Source organism: Schistocerca piceifrons, chromosome 4, assembly GCF_021461385.2.
Source record: "Schistocerca piceifrons isolate TAMUIC-IGC-003096 chromosome 4, iqSchPice1.1, whole genome shotgun sequence".
Lineage (NCBI taxonomy): Eukaryota > Metazoa > Arthropoda > Insecta > Orthoptera > Acrididae > Schistocerca > Schistocerca piceifrons.
This window is the reverse complement of record NC_060141.1, coordinates 573888972-573909266: the sequence shown is the minus strand read 5'-3', so window position 1 is coordinate 573909266 and position 20295 is coordinate 573888972. Positions and strand designations below refer to the sequence as shown.

General features: G+C 40.5%; 1 protein-coding gene across 1 annotated transcript in view; it reads left to right on the top strand.

Moving 5' to 3' along the window:
* Positions 1-2125: 2125 nt before the first annotated feature.
* Positions 2126-20295, top strand: part of LOC124794857 (protein farnesyltransferase subunit beta) — an 87994-nt gene continuing 69824 nt past the window's right edge. Inside the window, exon 1 of the mRNA XM_047258526.1 lies at positions 2126-2376. Coding sequence (XP_047114482.1) covers positions 2290-2376 — 87 coding nt within the window. The 5' untranslated portion in view covers positions 2126-2289. The remainder of the gene's footprint in view (positions 2377-20295) is intronic.

Sequence of the window (20295 nt, the reverse complement as noted above, 5' to 3'; positions counted from 1 at the left end):
TTACACGTATAAATCGAGAATCACACTTGCAACGTCATTTGCATGTTTACTGATAAATAAACTATTTGTGGCATATCTCATCATCACACAGTTCGATTCTAACCCCATTGACAATTTTAGACATGTCCTGCCATCTGTGAGTAAGATGTAGAACTTTTTGCATTCCGTAAGAATCGTGCCATTGAAGACTAGAATGAATCGTGAACGAATCGTAGTAATCGATTCGCAATGTGAGATTGAATCGTAGGAATCGAATCGGGAAAAAGAATCGTGTTGCCCAACTCTAGTATTCATATCTTGGTCTCCCTATACGATTTTTACCCTCCACGCTGCCCTCCAGTACTAAATTGGTGATCCCTTGATGCCTCAGAACATGTCCTACCAACCGATCCCTTCTTCAAGTCAAGTTGTGCCACAAACTCCTCTTCTCCCCAATTCTATTCAATACCTCCTCATTAGTTATGTGATCTACCCATCTAATCTTCAGCATTCTTCTGTAGCACCACATTTCGAAAGCTTCTATTCTCTTCTTGTCTAAACTGTTTGTCGTCCATGTTTCACTTCCATACATGTCTACAGTCCATACAAATACTTTCAGAAACGACTTCCTGACACTAAAATCAATACTCGATGTTAACAAATTTTTCTCCTTCAGAAACGCTTTCCTTGCCATTGCCGGTCTACATTTTATATTCTCTCTACTTAATTACTTACATTACCGTATTTACTTACCTTACAGTAATTACTTACATTACAGTAATTACTTACATTACCGTAATAATTTTAAAAAAATCGTCATCATTGACAGAAAGGTGAATCGCTTTGTTTCCTATCAGGCATAGCTATACACTTAAGTCATTATGTTAACGTTTTTCAAGTTCCTGAACTTTTTAAGTCAACGGTTCGAATTAAAAGGTGAGCAAGCGACAAAATACATATGTGATTTTATCTGTTACTGACGTGCAGGGCATAAGTCTACAGTATAAAATGACACCCTTGAAATTAATATTTTAGCAGCAAAACAGCAATTTACATTTAAAATTGCTGAGAGGAACAATGTTATTCGTCAGAAACTTCATCTAATCACTTTTTCCGACAGCCTGCAAGTGAAGGCACTGTTCCTTGGTGATGCCACAGTAGCAGAGCGGATTGCTTATTGCCCAAATTTATTATTTCTATGAACTTCCCTGTTTACAGCCATGCACCGATTTAACGAGTTAGAATGTCTTCTAGGTGGCTCCTCTCCCCTCCCCCTTCGTTCGCCTCTCCCCCTCTCGCTCCTCTTTCTGACCATCAAAGGACTCACGGTCAGCATGTAAGGTAAAGACGGTGGCAGACTTCGATTCATTGGTAAGATTCTAGGAATATGCAGTCTACAAGAGAGACTGGTTAATCATATAGGACTAACAATTGTTACTGTTATTGAATGTATAGTATACAAAGAAGGGCAGCCCGAATGGCCCAAGATATGTTTGACTCATTGCAATGAATCGCAAAGGTTCTAAATAAACTGAACTGGCAGGCTCTTGAAGATGACAAAAACTATCCAGAGAAAGCCTTCTTAAAAAATTTCAACAACCAACTTTAAGTGAGGAATCTGCGAATATACTAAACAAATTACGTGTCATCAACATTAGACCCGCACAGACAAACCGTAGCGTGAGAACCGGATATTTTCTAGGAAATGAGTCTACGAAAACCTTTGAGTTGGAGGTTTGAATAAAATTCTTCAACTGCATGTGCGCAAGCGAATGGTAGCGTGGTGAGAGGAAATCGCCGCAAATCTTAACGCGAAACATGTTTCAGTCAGTCGTTCTTTGAGAATTCTTCGTCCTTGGGTGCATACTGAATTCTAAAATGGATAGGAGCTCATAACTGAATTTATTGAAATATATCGTAGTTGCACGTATTTTTGGAGAGTTAATATCAAAGAATACAGCGATCGGGGTAAAAAGGCAGCTGCTTACAACGTTTAGTTGCGAAAACAGATCTGTTGAGCCTGCAGCAGGCAGCAAAGCGACACAAAAAATCGTTTTGGACCGTTTACGGTAGAGTTCTACGTTCTGCAAATTACTGTGATATGTATGGCAGAGTTACAAGACAAATTTTTGGCGGCTGAGGAGGATCAATCTTCGCTCTGATGTACTTTGGTTCGTCAACACATTCGCCTTGTACACATTCCCATGTTTCATGTTATCTGTGGTGGAGGGCAAATTGAGGGGTATGTGTGAAGGTGTAACAAAAATTTGAAATATGCGTGAGAGTAAGGTATGAACTAGATTTTGTATAATGTCAGTAAATATTAGACCCTTCGACGATATTGTGAGAGAACGTTACGATGATGAAAATTATCCAACTAAGACTTCTGAAGAACAGGTAATAAATGTTTTTTGTTTACTCACTCTAAATTACGTTTTTGACGCGACATGCGCTGTATTAGCATCAGGTACATTTCTAGTAGCCTATAATTGTTTCTGAGATCGCAGTTTACTGTTTCCCAAAGCGTAATGGAGAAGATCTTATATAAATTTCAAACGGACTCTATATGAACTTAATATTTTCGTTAGTGCAGATCTTGCATCGCTGCTGAATATTATCCGCTGCGTATACTTCTGGAAGTGTATTACTACATCATGAGTAACCCAACTATTACATAAGATTTTAGACCATTCTTTCCAGACTTGATTGCATTTTTGGACATAAGTAACTGCTTCTTAAGTCTTGAACAGTGGAGGAGAATGAAGTTGGGCGCGTTGTTGTTATGTCGGTTGAGTTTTTATATACCAGTATGCGATTTTCTGCCACTAGTATATAAACCATTGTATACACTGTCTGATGAAAGTTAACTGGAATGTACAACATTGAATGGCACATATGAAACGGAATAGTGAAACAGTAAAACACCGTAACTGAGAAGGACTGTTCCAACTTCAAAAATGCTCAAACTGTACAAAATATTTGTCAGTTCGACATAGCATGACTGATCTTTGTTGATCCATTATGGACTGTGGGACAATGGCTGGCATGTATTTCTTGATGCAATAATTTACCAACAGCCGTATGTATTGTAGAAATTTATTTGATGAACTTCTTATAAGCTACCAGTTTTGGCATTACATTGATGCCACCTTCAGGCCCCACACATCATAGTCTGTGTCACCTGGCCACCAAGAGCTGTTGCATTTGATTCAAGGATCCAGTTATATGGCTCTTTCCGTGTATAGCGATTAAACAACCATGACATGTGGGGCCTGAGGATGGCATCAATGTAATGTTGAAACTAGTAGCATACAAGAAGTTCATAAAAAAAATATTATAATACGTACAGTTGTTGGTAAATTATTGCATCAAGAAAATAGCATGACTGATGTCAGTACAACATTTGATTCATCAGAACAGTTGTGCAACATATACAGCAATGTGTTATTCCATTAATAGTATTATCTGTGAGCTCCACAGTAAGTAAAAACTGTTCTGAGCATGATATGTTACAGGAGTGGCAACACATCTGCCAACAGCATCCTCAACATGTCTTGGTTCCTGTTGTGGACTCAAGCTATCACTCTGAAACACTTGTTATTGAATGAGTGTTATCAACTTACAGGTTCAGTGATACAGCAATATAGGGTTGAGAGTCAGTTAGTTAGTTAATTAGTTAGTTACTTTCACGTTCCATGGATCATTTTGCACAATAAATCGTCATGATGTGGAACTAGTCACTTTACATTCATATTGCAAATTAATTTTTTACATCTGTATGTACTCTTAAACATCACCATATAATTTTTTTCCTCGGAAGTGAAAACAACATAGCTATACAGATTGAGTTAGCAATTCCTATGCACTACCTTTTATACATTACAAACATAGAAATTCTTCTGCGGAATAGGAGTTGTCAAGGAGAAACTTTTACAATTTATTTTCAAATTTTACCTTGCTGTCCGTTACGCTTTTTATATCACTGGGTAAGTGGTCAAAAATTTTTGTTGCAGCATTGTGCGCTCCTATCTGTGCTAAAAACAACCTTAATGTTGAGTAATGAATGTCATTTTTTTCTTCTAGTATTGTAATTGTGTACCTCATTGTTCCTTTCGAACTGTAGTGGATTATTTACAGCAAACTTCATGAGGGAATAAATAAACTGTGAAGCAGTAGTCAGAATGCCAAACTTTTTAAACAGATGTCTACAAGATGATTTTTGGCGAGCACCACATATTATTCTTACAACACATTTTTGAGCAATGAAGACCTTCTTTCTTAAAGATGTTACCCCTGAACATTATTCCACATGACTTTACTGAATGAAAATAAGCACAATATGTCAGCTTACTGATTTCTCTCTCTCAAAAGTTTGCTATGATTCTAAGTGCAAATGTAACTAGCTGAAATAAGTTGTTTTAGGCATTCCAAAATTATTTTTTTTCCCAATGTAAATCAGTATGAACACCTAAGAATTTTGAAGTTTCGATCCTATGTATTATTTAATCATCATATGGTACACTTATCACTGGTGCAGAACCTTTAGAGGTGCAGAACTGCATATGATGTGTTCTTTGTGAAATTCAGAGTGAGACCATTCACTGAAAACCAGTCAATGATAGTTTTGAGAACGTTCTTCTTCATTTCTTCCATTTCTGTATGTATATTTGGAATGATTGCAATACTTTTGTCATCTGCAAAAAGAACTAATTCTGCTTGTTGTTCATTTGACAGTAGTGGATCTAAGATTGAGCCGTGGGGAAGCCCATATGCGTTCCTCCCCAGAAAGAATTAGGTCCTTGGATTTTGTTGGTTGAATTGCCACCAAGTACAACTTTCTGCATTCTTTTGGTTAGATATGACATGATCAATTGGTTAGCTATACTGTCAATCCCACGAAACTTCAATTTATCTAGCAGTATACTATGGTTCACACAATCAAATGCCTTGGATAGGTCACAGAAAATACCTTGTGGTGCTAATTTGTTATTTAATGCCTGTACCTGGTGTGCGAACATGGAAATGGCATTCTCAGTCGAGCAACCCTTCTGAAACCCAAACTGTGATTTGCTGAGGATATTATTGTTGCCAAGGTGAGATACTATTCTGGACTACATCACCTTCTCAAACAATTTGGAAAATGATGTCAGCAGTGAAATAGGTTAGTAGTTACTGATATCTCTCTCTTACCACCTTTCTTAAAGAGGAGTTTAACAATGGCATATTTTAGTCTCTCTGGAAAAATGCTTTGAGTTAGTGATGCATTACATATTTCGGGCAATGGTGGACTTATTATTTGGGAGCAAATCTTTAGTACTCTATTGGAAACACCATCAACACCAGAAGAGCTTTTATTCTTGAGAGAATGTATGACCCTCTTAATTTCAGAAGTAGAAGTTGATAGTACTTCATATGATGTAATTTTATGAGAGTTACTTCAACACATTGCTGTGATCTTTCTTGTGAACTGTTGGTCCCTATGCTTTCTTCGATGTGTAAGAAATGATTATTAAATACATTTTCTATATGTGACTTGTCATTTATAACCCTTCCATTCAGTTTGATAGTAATGTTATCTTCTTCTGTGGTTTGTTGTCCTGTCTCTTGCTTCACTATATTCCATATCCCCTTAACTCAGGCAATATGTGCATGTTTCTTGATTTTTTAATAACCTTTCTTAGTAATTTTGAGTAGTTTTTGTAGTGTGCAGCTTCTGCAGGGTCTCTGCTTGTTCTTGCCAAAAGATACACTTCCCTTTTCCTTTCTCAAGATACTTTAATCTTCTAAGTGATCCATGGTTTTTTACTTGTTTAATGTCCCTTCTGATTAGCTTATGTGGAAAGCTATTTTCAAATACTGAAATGAATTTATCATGGAATAGATTTGGTTCTTTATAAATTTCATCCCATGTTGTTTCTTGTAAACTACTCTTAAAAACGTTTGCCCTGTAGTCATTATAGTCATTAATGATTTTGACTGACTTCCACTGAGGTGTATCCAAACTGTAAGGCACTATGTCATTTTTCCTGACTAACTGTGCATCACGATCAGATAGAGCATGTGTTATTGAGTAAACAGTTATTTTCTTGCTTTGTGCCTCATCAAAGAAAACATTAACAATTAGGGGAAATACAGAAGCGTCTGATTCCAATTGTTTGCTTTGACCCATGACGTCACAAATATGGCGGAAACGACCATACACTACAACTCCAATATGGCGTCTATGACGTCATTACGTAAACATGACCACAAACACGAAAATACATTGAAAAACCAATACACACACGTACCACAAAAAAATCTAAAGAAACTAATGGGACAAGCATGGGAAATTGGGGGTTTTTGGGTCGGGACAAAGTGAATATAAACAAATTTATATATACACCACCATACCAAACCACACAAAACGACGAAAAAACCGACAACACAAAACTCCCCAAATTCCACTAAACATAATGTCCTCTGGAATCGGATACTTCCCTTGACCTATATAGCTCAACAGCAGCTCCCGATCCCACAAATTGGAATCCAACGCATCCCTTGACCTATATAGCTCAACATCAGCTCCCGATCCCACAAATAACACTTCCCTTGACCCATATAGCTCAACAGCAACTCCCAATACTAGAACACCCACAGCCACAAGCACACACTGGAATCGGATACTTCCCTTGACCTATATAGGTCCACAGAAACTACCGATACCAAATCATAGAACCCAAAACCACAACCACGTCCACAATCATCACTACCTCAAAAAACACAACAAACCAACAAAATTGGAATCGAACACTTCCCTTGACCTGTTATCCGTACGAAATCTCCACATCCTGATCTGAGACGCAGGAACTTTAATAAACGTCATTTCTTCACGACATACTAAACGTTTCCCAACTTCATCCAAAAATCTGAATAGTTGAAGAAATTTTATTAGAGACAACACACTGTCCCCCATCATCGCCAACAACCGAAAACTGTTGACCTTGTCAGTCATATCCATACCTACCAAAGACATAAAAAAGCAATTTACCAAAATTCACACACGAAGAACAGAAAAAAACTACAATAACTTCGAAATAACAAAACTAAAATCGTTAACTCACTGAAAAATATTCCCCTGAAAGCACAGCCCCGATACCACACATGTGCAGTGCTATAATGCAAATGAATCCCATACGCCATGTAACACGCTACCCATAAACACACCACGAGAGAGAACCACTGAGCGCAACAATACACCACCTATAAACACGCCACACATGCAAACTAAACCAAAAACATCACCTAACACACCACCAGAGAGCACCACCGATCTCATCAAAATGACATCTACAAACACGCCACTCTCACAAACTAAATTCCGCACCGTCGTGACGTCACACACCACAACAGCCTTACGTCACGGGTCAAAACAGACGGGTGGGATCGGACGCTTCGGTCGAGCCCAATTAGGAACCTACTGTCTTTATCCACCTGTGTTGGAAAGTTAACTACTGAAAGCAAATTATAGGATCCAAATAATGTTTCCAGATCATTTTTCCTATCAGAATCCTTTAGAAAATCTACATTGAAGCCATCACAGGCTTTTAACTGCTTGCTGATGTCTGACAGACAGCACAGTAAGAAATCCAGGTTCCTCATAAATAATTCAAAATTTCCCAGTGGGGATCCATATACTGTTACAATTAAAAGTGAACTGTTTTTCAGCATTAATTCACAAGTGTGCTGATCACTACAAAATCCACTTGTGTCAATGCTTTTGAATTTGTGTTCTGTCTTAATATATCCAACAACTCCTCCTTTTGCCATATTAGTTCTGTATGAGTAAGCTGCTAGACTGTAATCTTTTATATGTAGGCCTAACTTATCTAAGCCTGTGGTTATGTGGTGCTCAGACAGGCACAGGAGGCCTATCTTTTACTCTAAATTTTGCAAGCAGGCAAGAAGCTCTTCTACCTTTGTACTCAGTCCTCTAATATTTTGGTGGAATAAGCTAACCATACTTTTCTGTGCATCCTTGTGGGGCTTTTCTTTTATAGTGACTTCTTTCAAAACAGGGTGCCTGAAATTTGATTCTAACCTAAAAAAAGGTGCCCCTCTGGCACCAGTAACCACAGTGATCTTGCAATGTGTGATGGTGGCCCCCATATACATTTCCTGCAAGAAGTTCAGCCGACCTGTCTTTCCCTCTCCTTTTCAGGTGCAGGCCATATCTAGTATAACCCCATCTCCCAATTATAACTATAGTTCTGCTAGATGACAGTTAATTGCAATGTTGCAGAGAACGACAGCTGCAGAGCAAGAGTTGACATATGCACTGCTGAGGTTATCACTTTTGTGCAGTGTCTGAGCACTCAGTACTCAGTGACATAGTGATTTAGGTGTAAAACCAATTGTCAAGTAGTTTATTGGCAAAAGTTATGTATTGGATCCCCCTTGCATTTTTGTAAGTGTTGATACAAAGTACCTACACAACATACTATAAAATACTGATAGCAGTTTTATCTACTATCTAATGTACATATTCTGAACTTATCTTGCTATGTTTTTATAATGAAAACACCATAAAAGGTGGCAAAGTGCATTTCAATATGGTACAAGTGTAAGCATTAGCCTATGCTACAGGTCAATCTGTTACCACAACCTTTATTTGCCATTCAGACTTGTCGGTTTGCCAACTCTCAACAAAATTACCATCTTTCAACATGTCCTAGACTTTGGGCTACACTACAGATCAGTGTGTACAATTCATAGGAGAAAAGTACTGTATAGTAGATTCATGAACAGTTACCAAATCACAGTGTTTAGGGGGGATTAATTGAAGAATGCTGGGGAGAAATTTGTAAAGCACACATTGTTGATGGAATATCTAACTTCGTTCTCACAGCATTTTATCAAGTTTCCCCTCAAACAAATAAGGTCAAAATGGAACAGAAACGAGGAAAAAAGATTGGATATCCCCTGGAATTATAGCATCTTGTGCTAGAAGGAGATAATGCTATGTGATTCAGAGCATAATATTCAAGATTTAAAACTACATTGCCACCAATATGTCAAATTGCCAATTTGAAAATTGAAAAAGCACAACTCTTGAGCTACACTAAAAAACTAGAACCCCCCTCCCCACCAAGAGTAAGACAAAACTATTTAGAACATAATTGACAAGAAACGGACAAAAGTAGCCATCCAAATTCAATTAAGCTTCCAGAAAGTAGCTGCATCATAACTCTCTTATATTTCTGTTGTTCCCCACTTTCAACAACACTTGCTTGTACGTGATTATCTTCAACCACAGGATCTCATGCCTGCTCACAAATATCCTCAATAAAATAACATATTACATATCAACAAAGCTTCGCTGCCCTCTGGGGGATAACAGCAGGAAGTCTTCTATCCTCTCGTATGAACTTAAAGGGGTAGAACAGATCAATTCTCTTTCATCATTATAACTCTTATTACAGTACATCACGTAATACATCGTAGCTTCATGCATTGAGTTAAACAATCAAATAACTACCACTTACGAAAAACAGAAGGCATAGACAGAAAAGAATAAATGGTCGGGAAAGAGGATGCAGAGAGACGAGAAAGAAAATAAAGAAAAGGTAGAAAAAGTTCATTCCTTTCGAACCACAATCCGGCTTGTCACACAACTTCGTATCATTTTCGGCAACACAAGTGCTAATCGTGTAATTATGACTGTGTATGCGCTTGGGGCCTAAAGTTACCTAGTACCAGTAGTAAACAACAGACATCACCAGGACTGTCAGAATCCAATGGTTTGTCGCTTTTCTTACAAGGCCTAAACACTGATTTTGCGTCTGTGCCTGGTCTTGCAATAAAAACAAACTCCCATCAAGGTAAAAAGATTTATTGTGCCAACGATTTCAGAAACCTTGCAGATGCGGTATGACGGCACAGGGCGTTACAGAGCCCTTTAAGTGCTCACATCTGTATAGCGAGGAGAAGGAATCTACTTTCATCATAGAACGGAGAAATGATGCTTATAGGAAAGATGAGAGAGAAAAGAGTTGATCATGACACAAAAACGAAACGGAAGAAATTGCCATGAACTGCTGGGAGACTCTGTGGTTGCCAAACACATTGTGCAAGCTGCACATCCCTGGAGATTAACCAAAAACTCTCAAAAAAAATCTTAATAAACTTCTCATCACATCAACTACGCATGATATACCTCGGCAACAACAGAGTGTAAAACAAGGATAAGAAATTTATGGTACTACACATGTTTAACAGAAGTGTATTTTTAAACTAACATACATCTGAGGGGCTTATCTAGGAATTCAGCATACCTCATGGTAATTAGACTCACAAAAATTTAATGTTCAGATCATTCTTGTAAATAAAGTAACGTCCTCACAAAAGGCAATAACTGTATAAGATGCAAAATTTATGCTATTATTTACTGATCTCTAAGTTCTTCTCTGGATAAATGGCTGCAAGGCCTCAGCACATACCAACACTCACAGTACAGAAGAGATGGCGGCGGCAGCAGTGCGGCGACTTAGGGCCGTATGCACACGGTACCCACATAGAAGCGGCACGGGCGGCTGGCTGCATGGCGCTGAAAGTACGCGCCCTGGATGTTGATGCTGGGACCCAAACACAAATGGGAGCGGGAAGCTGACTGCCGGTGAATTTGGGGTGGCAGGGAAGCAGACCGTGAACAGCGCACTCGTATGCCCAGCGAGCCAAGGCGCTGGCTAGGATGCGTCGCGCATTTTCCTTTCGCGCGTCGGTGCCCGGTTCGAAGGTAGTGGGATTCGACCGAGAAGATGGGCCGACTGCGACCGTCAAATGGGAGCACGCCGTGAACACGTACGCTGTGGAGTGCATCTCGGTGGACTAAGCGGGCACGTGTAAGAGCAGCTCGCTGCGAGAGGCAGGCAGTAAACTTTGCACTGGGCCCTGGTATGTGCGGTCGTAGCATCTGACATGGCGTCGCAGCCGGCACGCTGCAGCGCCCAGGCTCGGCTCATAGTGGAATAACAGCGGCTGATATTGACTGGCCACACACCGTCAAACATGAACCAAAAATAAATGGCCACCATATGGACTGAACGGTGGTAATGAATTGAATTCCTGACACAAATGTTAATATGTACGATCCCATTTCTGCTCACCAGTGTTAATGTATACGGTCAGTGGGGGGGGGGGGGGGGGGGAGGAGGTTGTTACATATGCCTCGTGATGAGTGTGCAGGAGGTTGAGCGTTCAGGATTTGAGAATGGGCATCCAGGGCTGCCATTAAATGTCAAAACAGGAAATTAAGTACAGTAAAGAGGGTATATTTCAATGTACATTGTGCAACGGACACGCCTAGGGTCAGAAGTTACCAGGTTTAGGCCAGTCTAGGTGGTCGAACAATTAATTGAAATGGGCAATGGAAGGGGAAGCGGTTCATGTTAACTTACGTTGGTAGCTGGTCGTGAAAAGCAGAGGCAGAGGCTCTGCCTTCCAAAAAAACATCTGTTTTGCTTGAGGTCTGGATTACAAGAGGGAGAGGGATCTGTGTTCCGCACTGCAGAACATTCCAGCGTCCACACACTTAACCTGTATCCCATGCATGCTATTGGTAAAAGCAATTGTGTGAATTCGGTAGCAGTTTCAGCAGAGTTCTCAGGGCATCTCTTGTCGGCAGTTTTAACTGGACAGAACTGCATCGGTTTTGAAAGACTGGCAACTTGTGTCACATAGGCACAACGTAATTTACTCTAGGAGTAAACTTGTAAAGATTTGACTGGGCCTTTGAAATAAATTTTTTAAGCCAATTCCCTAAAATATTCCTTGACTGGCTGCTACCATGTACAGATACTTACGCATAAGGTTTTGCATTCTGGCCTGAACTGCTGGAGTTTGCAGGCATGTATGTGTGAGGTGTGCTTAGTTGAATGAATGAATGCCTGTCATGAACAGTGTGTTTCTATCTTTTGATGAAAGCTGTGGCTTAAAGCTTGTGGAAGTGCCTTAATTGTGCTTGTCTGCAACTTTGCGTGTTGCCTTCACAGTATGTAGCAATCTGTCTTTTCCCTACATTTTTGATATTCCTACATGGAGTTTCCATTGTTTAAAATCACACAACATTGGCTGAGAGCAACTTTCCGCTCTCATTGGGAATGGCAGAAGCACTGAGGAGCCAGAGTTCATGCCCGTTTGGCATTTGTCAGCCCCATTACTTCAGCCAACAGACTGTGTCTCAGGCATGAAACTAGTTCCTCAGAATGGGGGAACATGATGTGGGGGACTCTGGGGGTGTTTGGCAATTGGTACTGGGCCAACTCTTGTTTTTGATCTACATATTTGATCTTCCAATTACATTCAATAATAATACAATACTGTAATGTTTTTAGAAGAGTCAAGCATTCTAAACAATGAGAATCCAAATTCAACATTAGCAGACACAGCTTGGATGATAGCAAAAGATGCCACAAGTGATTCTCATGTAAGATTAATATTATCCAATTTCAAGTGAGTAAACTGCAGAAGCATCCTTGGTAAGATACCAAAATTAGTATCACTTGTTAAAGGTAATAATGCCCAGACAGTAATAGAAACAGAAAGTTGGTTGAAACCAGAAGTGAATAGCAATAAAATCCGAAAATTCAGTTGTAAATTTACAGCACAAGGATAGATTATATGCCAGTGGTGGTGGCGTACTTATTTACTGTAAAGAACTTGATAATACCTAGTGAGGTTATTATGGATTTCAAATATGAAATAGTCTGGATGAAATTAAGCATCTAAAGTGGGTCAGACAGGGTAACTGGATACTTTAATAGCCCACCTGCATAAGGAGCTGTAGTGGCAGAACACTTCAGATACAACTCTCAGAATGTAATGAGTACTTGTTTGATCATGCTGTTGTAATATTGGGAGACTTCGATTAGCCAGGTGTAGAATGTCAGTCATGTTCTCAAAACTGGTGCCGGAGATGTGGGTTTGTGAGAGATTATTCTGTGTGTCTTGTCAGATAATTACTTTGTGCAGATAGTTACAGAACCAAGTTGTGAGGGTTATTTTGTAGAACTAGCAAACAACAGGCTGGAACTTTTCGAATCAATTAGTATAGAATAGGGCATCAGTGATCGTAAGGCTCAGATAGCATTAGTCATTGCTGGTGTTAATGTTAAGTAGAAAAACATTTTTGCTTAGTAAGAGTGACAGGATATAAATCCATACACATTATGAAGATGTGTGTTCTCCACATCTCCTCCTAAACACGAGACCAATTTCAACAAAACTTGATACACTTATCACTTGCTGTCTGGAAAGAATCATTTTGGGGGTAAGAATCACCTACCAGTTAGAGGGGTGGGGGTAAAAAAGTAACATAGACACGCAAGTAGCCAGACTATGTTCATCCAATTTTGGAAAATGAGAGCACTTAATGATTACAATAAACATTACACAGAATTTGAAACCTTTGTGAAACTTTTACTCACTGGCAATCCCCACAAAATGATGAAAGGAAAAAAAAAAAATTATTGTTTACCACATTTTCACTGGTCATGTAGTAAAAGTGCTGCATCATGCATGCTGTTTTAATTTATTACTTCTTTACTACTGACTCTTTTTATAATACATTTTGCAGTGAGCATCCATATATACCACAGGATGTACTTGTAAAATTGCATCACTTATGACACAAGAGTTCAGGGGATATGATGTAATAAACATAGAGCTGCCTGAAAATGAAGCTGCAGGGCAAATTTCGTTACAGACACAGGTGATCCATATGTGCAAATATGTGTGAATTACATTAAACACACTTGAAATATGAGAGAGACATGTCTATGCAAGCAGAGCTATGGCTAAAAATTTCCTTGTAAACCCCTGGATCGATTTCAACCATATTGAGTACACACATTACTTGCTATCTGGAAAGAAATCCTTTGGGAGAAAGTACCAGCAACTTCTTATTTGGGTGGAGAGATAAGGAGGAAAGAGAAGGGAGGAGGAGGAGATGGACAAGGGGGGTAGGGGGATATAAACAGGTAGTAGGGGGTGTAGTAGTGGGCAGAGAGGGGTGGAAGTGGAGGAGATGGGAGGAAGGCGTGAGGAGGAGTGGGACTGAAAGACAGGGATAGGGAAATAGACAGAGAAAAGGAGGAGGAGGAAATGGCAGAGAGAGGGGAGATGAGCAGATGCACATGAGGGGGGGGGGGGTGAGGTGAGCAGATGGACTGAGAGGGGCTGAAGGAGATTAATAGGGAGTAAGGGATAGAGGAGAGGAACAAAGTGAGGGGCTGGAGGAGATGGGCAGAGGGGGGTGGGGATGAAGCTGTTGGACTGAGAAAGGGGAAGAGGAAATTGTGAGAAAGGGAAGAGGAGGAGATGGACAGGGACAGGGAGAGCTTAGAGGAGGAGATGGGCAGGGAGAGGGGGCAGGAGGGAATGGAAAGGGAGGGGGATGAGGAGATGGACAGAAAGAGGAGGGGGTGGAGTTAGAGGAGAGGGGTGATGGACAGAAGGGTTAGGACCAGGTGGACAGAGAAGAGCAGGAGGGGATGACCAAATAGAGGAGCAAGAAGGAGGTGGACAGAGAGTGTGGTGGGGTGGGGGGGGGGGGGGTGGAGGAGTTGGATGGTGTGAGGGAGTGAAGAAGATGGACTGATAGAGGGGAGATGAGCAGATGGATACAGAGGGAGGGGGAGGTAAGCAAATGGACTGAGAGGGGCAGGCCGTAGGGGGTGGCGGAGATGGCCGGGGGGGAGGGGAGGGGGGAGAGAAACAGGCAGACAGAGAACGAGGGAGAAAAAAATTGGCAGAGAAAGGGAAGAGGAGGAGGTAGACAGGAAGAGGAAAGAGGAGGAGATGGACAGGGAGAATGGGAAGGAGGCGATGGAGGAGGAGTTAGTCAGGGAGGGGGGAAGGGGAGATGGACAAGGAGAGGGGCAAAGATGAGTTGAGCTAATAGAAGACTGGAATGCCGGGTATTCAGCTAGTTGCAGATAAATCTGAACCGCCAGCGACAAATATTCAGTTCTGATGCTGGAGATGTATAGCACAAATGTGGAAAATTGAAAATATTATTCAGTATGCGTTACACAATTACTTGTGAAGAAAAGTTTTAAATGATTGAAAAGGCCCATCTTGGTTAAATAATTCTGTTAGAAAGTTGCAACAAAAGCAGAGAGCACTTCAGCACAGATTTAAGTGAAATCAAAGCCTAGCTGACAAACAAAACCTGAACAAAGTGAAATGAGTGTAAGGAGAACAATGAGAGAAGTGTTCAGTGATCTTGAAAGTATGCTTTTGCTACCAAATCTGAGTAAAAAACGTAAGGAGTTTTGGGCTTGTGTAAATTTAGTAAGCAGATTGGAATAATCTATTCAGCCCTTCTGTGGTTGTATTAGCACAACAGAAGATGACAAAGAAAAGGTAAAAATATCAAATTTCGTGTTCTGAAACTCTTTCTTTCCAGAAGATTGTAAAACGGTTCCTCTCTTCAACCAAGATGTGAACGCCAAAATGGTAGATATTGAAATAAGTAATAACAGAATAGAAAAGCAACAACAAGTACTTAATAGTTGAAAGGTATCTGGGCCAGATGAGGCACCTATGATTGTACAGAGATTAGTGATAAAACTCCCTCCCCTTCTAACAATATTATCATTGGTCATTAGAGCAATAGAGGGTACCCAGTGACTGGAAACAAGGTGTAGGTCATTCCTGTTTCCAAGAAAGGTTGCAAGTCAGACAAATATAGTGATAGGTCTATGTTACTGACATAAATCTGTTGTATAATCATGGACAATATTTTATGCCCATGTATTATGATGTTTTTCAGATAATGAAAATCTGCTTTATTAAATCAATATGGATACCACAAACAATGATCTTAAAAAATTCAGCTCAGTCTGCTCATGTACAAGATCCATAGCGCACTAGACATCATGCATTTGATACAGTTACGGACTGTTGTTTAGTGAACAAGATATGAGCTTACTGAGTATCAGACCAGATCTGTAACTGAATTCAGGGGTTCCTCAAGATCGAGTCAACATGTATTTCTTAATGGAACAAAATCAACATAAGTAATATCAGCTATACTTCAAATAAGTATGATAGGTTTACAGTATATATAATGAACTAGCGGATAACAGCAGAAGCTCCTTCATGCTGTTCAAAGTCAATGTGGTTATCTGTAAGGAGATAGCGGTGCCAGAAGACAGTAATGAATTACAGGAAGAGTAGTGGAGGAGTGATGATTGGTACGGGACTATCAGTTAACCCTGAACATAAATAAATGTTATGTATTGTGAATAAGTATGCGAAGAAATCCAGTGCTGTACGATTACACTATTGATGACAAATCATTGGAAACAGTAACTTCCATAAAATATATATGGAAGTAACGATCTGGAGTGACCTAAAGTGGGATGACCTCACGAAACAAATTATTGAAAAAGCGATTCCATCCTGAGAGCCATGTAATTCATCCATGAAAGAAGTGGTTTGCAAAACACCTGACTGATTCTTGAGTATAGCTCATTGGTCTGGGACCCAGCAGGTTGGATCATGGAAGAGAGAGAGTCCAACAAAGAGCTGTATATTTGGTCACAGGTTCATTCAGTCACATGAGAGCCTTGCAGAGTTGCTCAAAAACCTCCAGTGGCTGATGCTGCAGGAGAGGCATTGAGCATCAGAGACATTTAGTATTTAAATTGCGAGAGAGTACGCTCTGTGAAGAGTCGAAGAGCATTTTACTTCCTCCGCCATAAAATCTCGCAAAATGGTCATAACAAGAAAACACAAAAAACTAGAACTGATATGGAGGTTTACCAACAGTCATTATTCTCATGCATCACCCACAAATAAAATAGGTAACGGGGGGGGGGGGGGGGGTAGAAAGATAGTGGAGCCAGAAGTATGCCCAGCCACACACTGTAAGGTGGTTTGCTGAGTGTGAGATGTTGATCCAAATCTGACCTTTTGGCACCAGAGCTTGACATTAAATGGTCATACATGAAATGAAGCACAGTGTTTGAAATTTGTGGTCAAGCAGGATAACACGTTGAAATGGAATCAGCACGTGGGTAAACTAATTAAGAGGCTTGGTGTATGTGTTGTGCTTTTAGAAGCATCTCTCATTGTATTAACCTGAGCAGTGGCTTATTTTGCAAAACTTTCACTCCCTGTTGTCTTCCGAATTATCTTCTGAGGCAGTGTACATAAAGTAAATCAAATACATTTTCAGAAGACGTGACCAGTAAGAATATTGTGTAAAGTAGATGACAGTACATCTTGCAGGAGCATGTCTAAGGATTTTTGAATTATTTCTCTCACTTCCCAATACATTAACTCCTAGTGGTTTTAGTTTGCCGATAGTAAAAGTGTTTCAGCTGAACTGTAATTTATACAGTCCTGATTTTTTTAGTCTTCCGTCTCCTGACTAGTTGATGCTGCCTGTCATGAATTCCTCTACTGCACCAACCTCTTCATTTTAGAGTAATACCTGCACCCTATGTCTACATCTACATCTATGTGGTTACTCTGCTACTCACATTAAAGTGCGTGGCAGAGGGTTCAATGAACCACCTTCAAGCTCTCTCTCTCTACCGTTGCTCTCTAGAATGGTGTGCAGGAAAAATGAGCACTTACATTTTTCTGTGTGAGCCCTGATTTCTGTTATTTTATCATATGATAATTTCTCCCTATGTAGATGGGTGCCAACAGAATATTTTCGCAGAGGAGAAAACTGCAGATTGAAATTTCATGAGAATATCCCGTCGCAATGAAAAACGCCTTTGTTTTAATGATTACCACTCCAATTCATGTATAATGTCTGTGACACTGTCTCCCCTGTTTCGCAATAACACAAAACGAACTGCCCTTCTTTGAACTTTTTCGATGACTTCTGTCAGTCCCATCTGAAGCGGATCCCAGACCGCGCAGCAGTACTCCAGAATAGGGTGGACATGCATGGTGTAAGCAGTCTCTTTAGTAGACCTGTTGCACCTTCTAAGTGTTCTGCCAATGAATCGCAGATTTTGTTTTGCACTACCCACAACATTACCTATGTGTTCGTTCCAATTTACGTTATTTGTTGGATGTCTTTCAGTCTCTGTCTTCTCTTACAGATGTACCCTCTACAGTTAGTTCTCTCTTGTACCATGGAAGTTACTGGCTGATGTCTTAAGGCATATCCTACCAAGTTGCCAACTTTGGTCAAGTTTGATATTAAGTTACTCACTGTTCTCATTTCTGCTGCTTCTCATTACTTTGGTCTTTCTGCAGTTTGCTTTCAATCTTTTCCAAGTACATCTCCTCCTTGTGTGATTTTTGGCAGTGTTCACTATTATCTGCAATTTCCTGCAGAACTCAGACTTTCTCCTCTGTCACTTCTCTTGCCACCCCACACTCTCCCGTAACCCTTTCTTCTGTCCCTTCCCTGCAACAACATTCCAGTTCCCCATGGTTATTAGAGTTTCATCTCTCTGTACATACTGAATTACATGTTCAATATCTTTGTAACTTTCTCTCTCTCTTCATCCTCTGTCTGTGACTTCTTTTCAGATTTTCTGGGTTTCCTGCTATATTTAAACGTCCACCCTTCCTTGCTCTGACTTGTAGAATGTTATTCCTTCACTGATCATTCCATCTTTTTCTCATCGTCAAATCACCACTGGCAGTCCCCTCCTGGATATCTGAATGGGGGACAAATCCAGGATTTTTTGTAAAATGATGCTTTTTCTGTTATAGGCCACATGCCCTGTGGAGACATTATTTTTCTTTAGTGCTGTGGTTTTCACTGCCTCTTGCATCTTCATGCCATTGATTGTTGCTGATTTTTCCACCCATTAGGCTCCTCTACCATCTTTGTCAAGGCTGTGCGCAGAACGAAGTTGACTACTTGTGCTCTGATGTCGTTGGCCACCATTACTGATAATTTTTATTCAAAATTTAAGCAGTTGCTGGGGTTGAACCGGGGACCCACGACATTTTGATTGCTAATCAAAGACACTACCCCTAAACAAGGGTGCCCCCCCCCCCCCACCCCCAGCCGTAATACATGACACAAAAATAATTTTCTACTCAACATTGAGGGCATAAGCAGAGTAAAATCCCAGTAACTAGATAAGATTTTTAAAGTTATGAGATTGATATGGCTGCAATCAAAGAAACCCCTCCTGAGATTGAAATTCTAGTTAAACCAAGAGTATTAATTTCTGGATTTGATCTATTAGAATCCACCTATGATATAGAGCAGAGCACTCTGCGTAAGAACAAACATTGAAAACCATATGCTTGAGAGGATATATCTAACACCTAGTCGAATCAAGTATCTCACCTTGAAACTTGTGTGCAGACATAAACACAACTGCAGTCTCTGGCAAGTGAAGCCACACTGCCCTGTCCTGCCAGTGCCAGTTTGTGTGTGTGTGTGTGTGTGTGTGTGTGTGTGTGTGAAAGAGAGAGAGAGAGAGAGAGAGAGAGAGAGTGAGAGTGAGAGTGAGAGTGAGAGTGAGAGTGATATGCTTTTGGCGATTACTATACTGGTCGAAAGCTAATTTGTGACAGTCTTTTGGTTGTGCCTATATGCTTAGCAACTTTCCTTTTCATAATATTGTTACATTCCGTCCTGTATTTTCCATTGTTTGAGTCTGACGCCTTGGGTTCGCTGTCATCAATAATCCTCCATACAGACTGTTTCCAAAACTTAAGGCCTCCATGTGGGTCCTGGGGTTAGAATAGGCCCAAAGTATTCCTGCCTGTCGTAAGAAGCGACTAAAAGGACTCACACACCTTTCAGCTCTATGAGTTCAGGTCCCATTCTATGACTTGACTTGCCACTTTCAAAATTCTGCAGAACTATGGGCCGTATGGGGAAGGATGCTTTAAGTGGTGCACAAGTTATCCATAGTGCCCTTGGATTCCATCTCCTGCATCTCTTGTCATGGCTTTGCATCTCCACCTGCGATTCAACTTTTTCAGCGAGGACACTTTTCGGGATATGTCATCTTCTTCTGTTATCTTCTCTCCTCTCTCACCCCATGACAATATTGGATTTCTCTGCGCCCAATATCCAGCCCAGTAGCCAGTCCGTTGTGGTGGGTCCATCATGTACCCATTTGGTGGTAGCCCTCTAACAACACAGGGATCGCACTGCTGATACCTGAGCTGTAAAGTCCCCACATATGCCAAGGAGTAGATGCCTGTCTTCCTGGGGCATCAGGACTCTTGGAAACGGCCATCATGCCAGTTGGCCTTTGCTGTGGGTGGGTGGCGCCTGTGGGGAGAGCCCTGATCAGAGTGGGTGGCATCAGGGTGGATGAGCTGCAATGAAGCAGA